At 34.6% G+C, this 12257-nt stretch overlaps 1 protein-coding gene across 6 annotated transcripts in view; it reads left to right on the plus strand.

Annotated features, from left to right (window-relative positions):
• The window catches only part of CCSER1 (coiled-coil serine rich protein 1), a 623472-nt gene that overhangs the window by 347323 nt on the left and 263892 nt on the right, over positions 1 to 12257 (plus strand). For all 6 annotated transcript variants that reach the window (XM_085222271.1, XM_085222272.1, XM_085222270.1 and 3 more), the window contains one exon: positions 3459 to 3542. In XM_085222271.1, coding sequence (XP_085078397.1) covers positions 3459 to 3542 — 84 coding nt within the window. The remainder of the gene's footprint in view (positions 1 to 3458; positions 3543 to 12257) is intronic.

The following is a 12257-nucleotide window of genomic DNA, read 5'->3' on the forward strand; positions in this document are numbered from 1 at the left end:
CCACCCTATTTTTCATTTTTTTCTTACATTTCTAGAACAAATGAAGCTTACAGAAATACCATGAAGCAAATTAGTATTATCAAATCTTAATTCTAGACTATGCTCAACAAGAAAGAGCTCTTATCTATTTGCAAACCCCATGTGGTGAAGAGTGTTTGTTAGTACTGCTTTTACTAAGCAATGACATAAAAATCTGGGAACTGCTAGTGCTTCTCTTTTACTATATGCTTTTGGATAACATCTGTGAACACACTGATGTGCCTGTGTATCAAATTGCAGGGAAGAAACTATGCATAGACTGTCCTTCTTGAGATGCTTGAGTTGCAGATGAAGTCTCCTTTTTGGTGGCAATGATTCTATAGTCAAGATATTTGTGATTGGAAAACTGAGCACATAACACGGTTAACTGGTGTTTTCTAGATCAATGGAATGTCTTCCCTTCAATTTTCAAGAAGCCAGGTATATGTTTCCCTAACTGCACTTTATATAGGGATCACTAGCCAGACATGTTGTACCATATAATTTCTTACCGTTGAGCTTATTACATACTGATAGATAATATTGAGACAACTCTTTTGTTATTATTTCTGTATTTGTTTTATGTTCTTGACAATCTAATACACTTAAACTCAGGTGTATTTAGAAGGGATATGACTGAGCACAGTTTCTCAGAAATAGTTCATTTTCATACTGCCATACTCCCATCAGCTGTTTTCTATAATCCACATGATGTCAGGACTAATAATATCCATACAACCATGTGAAGTGCTTTAATATTCACAAGAGGTAGAATTTGTATTGGACAGTAAAGCAGCAGGAGGGGCTGAAGGTGTTGAAACATGCACTACAGCCATATAGTCTTTCTAAGGTCAGTGGTTTGGAGAAGAACCTGTGAATGAATAATTAAACAAAAAGCAGTGTTTTTTGTTTTGTTTGGTGTGGGTTTTTTTTGTTTGTTTGTTTGTTTGTTTTTGATAGAATCTTCACTTTGAGTTGATATTCATTTCTGGGAGGGAAAACTAGGAGATGGGATCTGTCATAGGTCTGAGGGAATTGAATAAAAAGCCTCCTGACACTGTTCTTGACACTGCAGTCTGTTAACTGAAAAGTACCTAGAAACAAGATTTAAGTCTGCAGTAGTTTTCAAACACACAATTGCTGGGATTGGAAGTGACCTTCAGAAATCATCAAGTCCTGATGCCCTGCTAAACTAGGTTCCCTAGAATAGGTCACACAGGAAGGCATCAAGATTGGTCTTGCATATCTCCATAGGAGGAGACCCCACAACCCTTCTGGGCAACCCGTTCCAGCGATCTGTCACCATTACCGTAAATAAGTTCTTCTTTATGTTTGTATGGAACTTCCTATGTCTTCATCACACAGTAATCCTTATAGAAGGATCACTCCCTTGTGTGGACGAGAAAGATCCAACTGAGTGTTTGACTGCATTTTGCCAGGAGAGATGCAGTAGGATTTTAAAGTCTTTGGAAGCTCTGGGAGGCAAAAGATTATTCAAGTTTTCACTGGTCCTACAGAGGCCTGAATTACCTTCAATACCACATTTATTGCTAAAGGTAATCTCAAAAACCTTTCTTACTTGCCATAAACTAGTACATGCTTTATTTCTGCATTTCCTTGTGCTTGCTTTACATAAGCTTGTTTTTGTGATAGTCTTTTCTTGCTCGGTCATGTGACCTTGTTTTTCTTCTTCTAGTGTATAATCTGTCAACCCATTTTTTAAGTTAAAAACTGGAAATCAGGAGATAACAAAAGGTAATGTGAAAATCTGCTGAAAAAAAATTCAGAATAGTGCAACTAGACGTAGAGGTGTTATAGCTAATATGGCATCATTTTGAAAGCATTTATTTTCCATTAACACTGATATCATAAATATTGATAAATTTATAGTTCAGTTCTTAGTGTGTTATTTTTGATAAGCAAACCTTTTTGATAACTAAGTACATGCTGATAACCTATCAGGTGCTGAGGGTACAAGGTTCTGGGATTTATTAGTATTTAATTTTCAGCTAGCATTCTTAGACATTGTATCAGTAGACAGAGCAAAATGCTGCTATAGGCGTATTACTAAGAATATTACCCATGATTTTTTTTTTCCTAAAGGAAAATAGTGCAAATCCTGACTTCTTTTTCAAAATTTGAATCTTTCAGGAGATCTGTATGTAGTGCTGAAATAATATTTAAGTACAATTATTATCTTCAGCCAAAGATAGGATGTTATAAAGGGCCAATGTAGTTGTAAATATCTTGAGTTTTATGTGTGAGTATTTTGTTTCTTCTTCCAATTAGTCCATCACAGAGCAATGTAATTACTTTGAAAAGTCATTATTATAGCAACATTCTACTGAGGAAAATGTCTCTATATTTGTCTCATTTTTATATTTAGTTTTGCAAGAACATTAGTACTGCCAGAGTTCAAGCGTATCACATGGGTTATGTGCTTTTGAACCCCTGAGCAGTTTATAGTGTAAGCAAATCTCATGCTTTTATGTTTGTTATCATCCATTAGCTAGTGATACACTGTTTTCTTTTTTAAACTAAGGGTAAAACTATGGTGCATATGCCTAACTATATTCTCAGTAATGTTCTTTATGTTTTTGTTGTTTTTATTTTGGTTTTGAAAGTAGTAATTCTCCAAACTATCGCATGTCCCAAACTTGCAAGCAAAAGAATGCTGAGAGTCTTTTCTTCATTTTTAGCTGTAAGATGAATTTGTTCTCTATTGGCTTGTTAGTTTGTTGTGTTTTTAATCTTCAGTTACTCAGTAATTTAATTTGAATTTATCCTCTTGGATGTTTACCAGCACAACACACAAAAACTGGGTTGGCATTTTTTTCTCCCAAGGTGTTTAGACTTTCATGAATTCACAGGATTGTCTGTATCTGCATTTACGTGGATCTGTGTTTGGTGACAGCTTGGCTACTAGGTTCATTTTTACGCACAGTAAACTGAGTTATAATCAATGCTTATCTCACTAAGTGATGACCAGTATCTATTTTGTTTACTCAGTTAATATATGAATTGCTGCTACTGTGCTGGATGTGGGGGTAAAAAAAATAAAAAATAAAAAAATAAAAATTGTGCATCAGAAGATGAAGAGCTCTACAATAATGATTCTAAAGTGGTATTTCTGTAATGTTCTTTCTTGTGAGAAAAAAAATATAACATTTCATAGACATACCTTAACTGAAAAATCAGAAAATAATGAAGTGGACTTCTTTGTGGTGAGCTTTTGCCATTTTTGTGTCATCTTTGGATGCATTAATTTGTTTATGCTGCAACTTTAGAATATGTTATTGAAACTGCAACACATGACAAAGGAGATTTGAGTTTCGTTACTTAAAAATAATAATCTCACGCTATGTGAAACGGCCTTTTCAAGTTAAGACCGAAGTAAAAGCATGGAACCTCTTTTAACATCTATTTTGATATTTTTCTAGGATGGAATGAAAGATGAATGCTCAGCGCTGAAGCTGCAGCTGAAGGAGAGAGATGAACTCATAGCCCAACTTCGTGAGGAACTGGTAAGTAAGACAAATTATTAAAAAAAAAAAAAAAAAAAAGTTTGTTTGCCTGATAATGTCATTCATTCACCAATACCAAAACTCAAGAAATATTATTTCACACCCACTGTGGAATAACTAGCCTGAGACTACATTAACCAGATAACACTGGCTGTGCTCTTCTAGAGACTTGTCAGCCTCTGAACTGGCTACTGTTTAAAGACACTGCTAGTAGAAATTTCCTTCAAAAGATTGTTTTGACAGTTGTCTTACAGTATCAAAGAGACATTATCAGTGGCAAAGAAGTAGCACATCAGTGTATGTGTATGGTAGAAATCTTGAGAGGCCACGTGTATTTCCTGGTGAATTGTAAATACTTGTCCCATGAATTGTTTTTCGTGTCTACAAGACTGTCCAATAAAAAATGAAATATTTTTTCACTCTTAAATAGATGTGGATTTTAATTTAAATGAAATAGTAAATGTTCCCATGCTTTACTGATTTTTTTCCTTGCATGAGCTAACAAGGCTTGAGTACTACCACTTGAATAAAAGATAGAATACTCTTAAGCAGCTGAGTGAGGTAAAATAAGCCATGTAGCAATTAAAAATACTAAACATATAGAAATGTATTTTATTGTGCATTTAAGACTGAGCTAAATTAATCTTAAAAGTCTGTTTTTGACAGAATATGATTAAAAAAAATGTCTTCATTATTCTTAATTAAAGGATGGGAGAATTTTCCTCCTCATCTTTCAGAACTAGGGAACTTACTCCAAAGAAAAAGCATACAAAGTCAACATATTCAAGAAAGTGTTCAATATGTATGTTGCCACCAAGGAACTTGCAAATGTGCACCAAGGATTTTGTATAAGCACCCCACAGGAGGTGGTGTTATTTCTGTAATCAAATCTAAATTTTCTGATCTAGCTCTAGGGTTTTTGTACCTTTCTGTCTCACATCTGGTGGCTACCCACAAAACTTGAGCAGAATGAATTCAGGTCCATCTGTAAACAGAAGGACAATCTGTGAAACCAAATGGACAATGTCAGGCTTAGACGAGTAATTAGAAGCACTAGCCCTGTGTCTATGGCAAAGTTACACTGCATCTTTCATATATATTAAGAAAAAATAATGGTGTTTTTCTATCTGCGGAAATAACTAAGTCTGAAGTTGCATGGAAAAATGTAATGCCACACAGAGATGAAAGATTCCTTTGTTATATTAACATCTGCAAAATAAATACAGGTCATCAATATTCTTTGTTTCACATTTGGCTACATTAAAAAATGATGTATTATGTAATTAATATCTAAAATTAAATGACAAAATGGGACACTGGGAACATCAAACTTCTGCACAGTCTCAGAGCATTAATTTTATATCAGCCCTTCTTGAAACATATGTTATTAACTGGCTGACAACTTTGTCAGTGTAAAATTATCCTGTATTGATACAGTGAGTTGTAGTTCATTTGCTGTTAGTTGTTGTCAAAGTTCATTTGTGTACAAGTCAGTTGCAGGAGAAAGACCCGTAGAGACTTTAGCTCTTCTATCACATAGTAGGCAGAAAAGTACATCTTTCTATGGTCATGAAATAAGAATTTCCATGCTTAAAAGTGAATATCTTGTGTTTAATTCATGATTAACTGACTGCAGTTTTTATATTTTAGAATTGTATACAAAACAAAACAAAGAGAAAGAGAGAGAATAGAGATGGGAGTTCTGAGACCACATTTAGTCATTTAAAATTGAGTTTGGAAAGGAATATGTATATCTCATTTACTCCTATTGAACTAAATAAAGCATGATGATTCACTAAAATGAAATCCAAGTCTGTTTTTCATCGGACTCAGAAAGATATATGAAATAGCAAGTGATCCAGTGTCTGCTACTCAGCTCTACTCATTTATATATATTTTTTTAAAAATCAATCTTTTTTTCCAGTGTGATTTGAGCACTTAGAACTACTCTAAGTAGGAAATATTTTCATGGTATTGTGGCAAAAATAACTGAGTGCTACCTACGGTAACATCTATTTTACTGCTGTCATTGATACGGAAGCATTAACACTGAAAAATGAGTGTTAACATCATTATCCTTTCAACTTCGATGGCCTTGTGTAACTTGAGTCATACATGTTGTCCCATTGAAATAAAAAATATAGTGAGGCAGTTTGGCTGAATTCTTACTAGATCTGGAGGCAAAGTTAAGTCAGGTGATGAATGTCCCTGATAGCTCAGCTCTTGGAGGGTATTTTTCTGCTGTGGAGTTGCCTGTATCAATTTTGTTGTTGTTGTTGTTGTTGGTTCTTTATCAAATGTAAAAAACAAATACCCAAACTCTTTCCTTTTATGAGCTGCCTGGACTAGCTAGTGCTAGCTAGCTGAGCTTTATCCTAAGCTGCAGAAGTTAATGCTTTAATTCTAGATAATCAGAATTAGCTAAACAGAAAATAACCAGCATTTTTTATTTTATTTTTGCAAATTATTCTATCTTCAAAACTTATCTTAAATATTTGGTGTGGGTTTTTTTGTTTGTTTGTTTCTGTGTGTGGTTGTTTGTTTTTCTTCTAAATATGCATAATTTATTCATGGAGTGCAGATTGATGGCAATCTTGGTTCTTTTCTTTGATCTGATTTCAATAGTGGGCAATTAGTCAGTTGTCTGTAGTTATGAAGGATCGTTCTTTTGAGTTATCAAGATTTGAAGTGTAACAGAAAGTGTAAGATGCACTTGACTCCTGTTTATGAGCAGTTTACGAAAGGCACTGAAGTGCAAAAATCACCTCAAAATATGCTTGTGCCAATATAATTGCATTGGTGGGTACAGTCCTGGAATCGTAAGTTTCTTTTACAGGCCAAGAGTGAGATTTGGAAAAATGAATTGATGAATTCATGATGAATACAGTTTTTGGAATTGTTAGCAAAAATAAATTTTTAGACCTATCTATTTTCAAAACTTTAAAATAGAATTGTCAAATTTTAAAGGAATAAGGTACTTCTTATTTGGAAAGAATTGCCTTAATGCTTATGAAAAGAAAGAATAACATTCTAGATTAATCTTTATACCGATTATCTACTTGCTCTATGTTCTGTGGGTTTATAGTATTATTTCATGTTGGCTATTTTATGATGGGCTATTACATACTCATGGATAATTTACATAAGAGCAGACAGTTGTAAGTACTTTTGAATCTTTTTTCTTCGACATATTTAGGAAATATTAGGAGCAGCAAAGGAATAGATTAGGTATACTTAAACATTATTAAAGTGTCAGATTTCTTTCCTACTTTTTACAGGAGAATTAATTGTGTATGTTCCAGAAAAGGCTTATCTTTGCGGTAATTACTCTGTGAATCAGTTCCACAAGGCAGACACAAAGTGCGAAAGTGGCAATATCCTATGGCACACAATGGGGATTAGCCTCTGGTTCCTCATCTATGTCAGTCCCTTGATGAGAAGCTGCCAGTAAGATAGCATCTTTAATATTCCTTGGCACTTGAGAAGATGATTCTGCATATTAGTTTAAGACCTTATCACAAACCATTGTCATATTGTGCTGCTTGGCATAGATAAATGATTATGTCATCAGCGTAGAATAGCGTCTTGCTAGTCTGGCTGAAATGCTGCTCTCCCAGTATTTCATAAAAATGATGTTGCAGAAAAGAGCAAATCTGAAATATAGAAATTTCCCAAGTCTCCCTGAGACACAATGCTGAAGCTTTCTTTCCTTTGGTAATAATGCATCACATGTGCTTGTCCTCAGCACCGGTGTCATTCATAGAATGATGATTTTGAGACATATGGTATTTTACTGATGGATCTTTAAGTAAAAGGAGGCAAACATGATCTGACTTGACTCTGGAATCTCTGAGAACTTCAGCTTTTGTTTTATGTAGGACAAAATGTAGGTCTTAGTTCTGCTTTTCCACTTAATTTTTTTAATCAATTTTCATTAATCAGCTTTTAACTCAAAGAAAAATATCAAGATAAATTAAAACACATAGCTACAATTAATTTTAGGACAAATTGAAATGGCAGATTCTTGGAAGCACGGTGGAAAGGAAAACTTTGTGTTGCACTTGATCACTGTTGTGTATCCCCTGGCATGAAAGAATAATGTTACATACTTCTGACTTTTTGTCTTTGATTTTTACAAATTCAGATTTCACTTTAAATGAATGGTGAATATTAGATTATAATTCCTGTGAAGTGTTTGTCCTATGCCATGGTTGTCCATGATCACAGTGATCTTTAAGCTCTGTGGAGCTGAGTAGCTGTACCGCACCTGAGGAACCAGATGGGGGCAGTCCTCACCAAAGGAGGTGTGGTGGTGGAAGGCTGGATTTGTACCAAAGCTCACAGGGTAACTGAGGTAAATCTACGTTGTTATAAATGCTAGGAAAGAAGGACATGAGATCAGCAAAACCACCAGTGTGATTTTTATATAGTTTCGGTTACTTAATTGCCTTGACTTTTTTTATTTTTTAATCTATGTGAAAGACAGATGACAAGCATCGTGTGGAAGCACACATCCATGCTGTCTCTGCTATTCAGTCTGCTTCTTGGTAGTTACTTTCCACTACAGCATAACATTTTGTTTCCTGAGCTGCCAAATGTGGAAATGTGCTTAAAATATTTTTCCTGATACAGTCTCAAAATAGTGCTTAGTTTAGTTTACATGAATGCGACCACAAGATATAACTTTATCTTGGTATCATGTATTGACATAATGTTGAGTTATATATATTTATAAAAGAATGAAGAGAGAGGTAATATTGCTTAAAAACAAATACACGTATGCTGGAAAGCTTGTTTTGCTTCTTAAGATCAGCAGTTTAATTTGTATGTTAACAGTTTCACTATGTTGCTAAAGGCATCTGTGTGACACATTTTTACTGCAGTCATCTGATGTGGATGAGTTTCAGATTAATAAACGCTTTATCTTCAGTGCTGCACAGCAGTGCTTAATGAATCAACCAGTACTGTTGTTCCTTGCAATAATTAATTTTCTGTTTGAGGAAATATTTTTGCTTTTGAAGGTGTAAGGGTGGCTGTCTGTGCAAATTTACTAGAGACCTAATATAAGAAAAATGTTTTGCTTCTCTTTCAATTATAAATTGTCTTCTACAATTTATAGGTAATACTTCACACAGATTTCCTTGCTGTATGAAGCATTTCATAGAAATGTCTGAACATACATATTGGCATAGCAAACATCAGAAATGAAGTGTCCTTGGTGCTTTAATAGCAAAAATTTCATTTTTGATTACGTTCTAGTGAAGTCCTGTAAGGAGATTACACTGTTTCTGTAGAATTATCTGAATATTTTTTTATTCACAATGTATTCCAGCATTTTAGGATTTGACATATTTTTATGTCCCTAAATTAAACATTTTGTCCACAATGATAATTTTCATGGAGAAAAAAAAATAATTCTCATCACTCTTATTTCAGTTTTAACAGGAAGAAAAGGATGCTTTTTTATGTTATTTCAGATGCAGGAAAGTTAAGAGGTTTCATTTAACCTTTGCTTCAAAGACTAACCACTTTCTCACTGTAAAAATACTTTTTGTCTTATGACATTGTGCTTCCAAAGCTGGAAACCCCTCTTCATGCGCTCTGTGTTCTTGGATACAAATTCTGCAGCAATTTTAAGTAATGGTAGAGCTCTAATGCTGTTTGTGATCTTCTGCTGTAACTTTACAGCAAATATTACTACTGCTGCATACGTGATTGAATCTGTGTGAAGTATTAGCTATAAAATTGGGCGTGTATTTCTATACTCTCTTCCAGTGTTTGGATAGCAAAAATGTCCTTTTCCTATCTACTTTCATTGTTGTTGTTTGTTTGGTTGATTGGTTGGTTGGTTGGTTCAGAGACCAGGAAGGATAAGGGGAAGAGATTAAACTTTGCCATGCAATTTTTTCCATCCTTGGGATAAGTGAATGAATGGAATCAAGTGTCATTGATCCAGATTTGAGCAGCTAATCAATTCCTGGGATGTTTTCTTTTATTTTTGCTAGGGTGGAAGAGAAGGATGCTTTTCTTAGATATGCTGCTATTTATTTCACATAATGTAGATAAAATCCTATTTTCTTGGTCATAGTAAAGATTTGACTGTAAGTAGACTTTGGTCACAGTGCAAAGTATCTTTCTTCCATCTATGTCTTCAACTGTTTCATCTTTGCAGTTTTTGGATCTTGCTTTTGCTGTTTTGATTTTCTTTCTTTGTCTTCTGAAATATTGTTCTCTCTTCCCTTCTATAGTAACCAGTATGTGCATTTCTTTTGGTGTCCTTTGTATGTCTTATCTACTGTTGGAGAAATTGGACTCAATGCCTGCTTTTGTTTTTTGTGTGGAGGCTGCTATTATTTTCAAGTTCAGTATTCTGACTGATATTCACCTGTAATTCCTTTCACTTTCAAGAGATTTCACCGCAGTCCCAATACAATAAGTGGGGGGTGTATTCTTTGGGAACCTTTCATAAATTATCTGTTTATTAAAGCATATTTAAGCTGGGGGGTTGCTTGAGTTAGCGATCTATGCAAACAGTTAGGGTCTATGCAAACCTTTCAGAAAGGAAGCATATTGAAAGACTGTACACACAAACCTGACTAGTCTCAAAGCAAAAAGCTGGCTTATGAATTAGGACTTTCTTTGGTAAATTCATTCAAAAATATATTGCTCAAGTAACCTCAAGTTTTAGCTCTTTTGGTCGTGTAATTGGATAAGATATTATATTTCTCTATACTTGTATGGGGCTGCTGAATCACGGCCTGAACCTCTGATTAATCACCTGAGGCAAGCAATGAGTCAGCCATGGGAGCACAGGTGAAGGCAAATCACCTGTGCTGCAGGAAGGGGTGGAGCCTGGCTCCACCTCTCCTAGACCCATTTAAGAGCTGGCTGCCAGTGGGGGAGGATTTCTCCAGAGATCCGCTTCATTGGGGTTCATCTCATGAGGCCAGGATAGTGTGAGTGACTTTCTCTCATTACTCCAATATAAATTATATTAGCCAAGCTCCTGGGTGTGTATATATACATGCCATCTGTATATTTACTGACTATACACCATCTGTATATCCATTGATTATACAATACTTAAATTTCAAAGAAAAGAAGGTAATATGTGGTGATCGTCAAAAAAAAAAATAAAAATCTAACAACAATTACTGACTTTTAGCCACATATTGAGCTTAAATTTCAAGAAGATAAGTTACCAGTTAATAATAATCTGATAATTTGTTATTCTAAGGTGTTACACTTTGAATACCTTGTTAGGTTGGTCTGTAGGGCTAATAAAGTTGAAAGCAATAAACTGTTGCTTGCTAGTCTTTGTTTAGCTCAGAATGTAGGATGAAAATAGGTTTTTTCTTGTTTTTTTTTTGTTTTTATTTTTTACTCAGAGCCATTGTTTATGAATTATTCAATATGTTTGAAATGTATTTAACATATTTTTGAGTTTTCAGGCAATAATGCAAGACATTTATCTTACATTTCTCAATTTGACTTACAGATGATATTGTTTTTCTTGAAGGGAGTGCTCATGATTTACCAGAAGAGTTATAGAGTTTGCAGGCTATATTATTTATCAGAATTCACTGATTATCAGCGCAGGGCTTTATAAAACCAGACTTTTTCCATGTGATGTTTGTGCTGCAGCTTGCAGATGAGTGTTTCACCAAACAATGCTAGTTGGGCAATAGGGTGCTGTATTAAAATTTCAGAAAGAACAAGTTTATCTGTTGTACTAATCATGATGGTGAATTGAAGTGAAAAAAGGATGTCTTTTTGTGAACTTGTTTCAGTATGTTTGGTGAGCTTGTGGAGGAGTTGAGGTTAATAGGCTGGAAAAATAAAAAGTTATACAATTAAAGGATGATCTAAAGCAGCAGGAGAGCTCATTGTTGTTCAGCCAAACTGCATATTAATCAAGTTACTTGCACGAGCAGGATGATGGATTCTAAGGAAAGGCTGTTTAAAGAGGACTGAGGATTTTTTAGATTGGCTCTTGATCTACCTTCTGATATCAGTGCAAACAGATGTACTCAGCTTATACAACTTGCTATGCGAGTCCTCCTTCCTTACTAGTCAGTATGAATAAGTTAGGTTAGATCAGTTTCTGGCATTTTGTGGAATTTATTTTCTTGCATCTTGTTTAATTTATGGTAATGGAATTCAGTTCCTAAGGGACAAATATGTTTGCTTTTTATCTCCTTTTGGATCACAGTCCCTGGGATGATATGGTTCATCAGTTTCTTTCTTTCTATGCCACAATAGCTTATTGAGATATCTTCTCCAGTGCTATTCGATTCTTATTTGTCAGACTGGAATTAGTAACTTCTCTGTTTCTTTTGATATTTTTTTTTTAAATTTTAAAACATGGATCATTTTCCCTAGCCAGCAAGATTTAAGTAGTAACCAACCAGAGGGTTTTTTTTTCCATGTATGGTTTTTATTACCAAAACCTGTTTGTTTTTTATTTTTTCCTACAAAACCAAAGAGAAACAAGCTGCAGGCAGTCTAACCAGTGAGATGATGATTAAGTGGAGAGTGCATAATATGCACAGCTTATAGGGAATCAGGAACCTGAATGTTTATGCACATTATATTATGTATCTGCACAGAAAGGAAGGAATCTGGTAAGAGTGGCAATGTCAAGGTTATGTCTTCAAAAATTGCTGGAATCAGTAGTGAAACATCTACAGAACAGAGGATCTTAAGAAGCTGTTG

The sequence above is a fragment of the Meleagris gallopavo genome, chromosome 4 (genome assembly GCF_905368555.1).
Source record: "Meleagris gallopavo chromosome 4, MGAL_WU_HG_1.1, whole genome shotgun sequence".
NCBI classification, from domain to species: domain Eukaryota; kingdom Metazoa; phylum Chordata; class Aves; order Galliformes; family Phasianidae; genus Meleagris; species Meleagris gallopavo.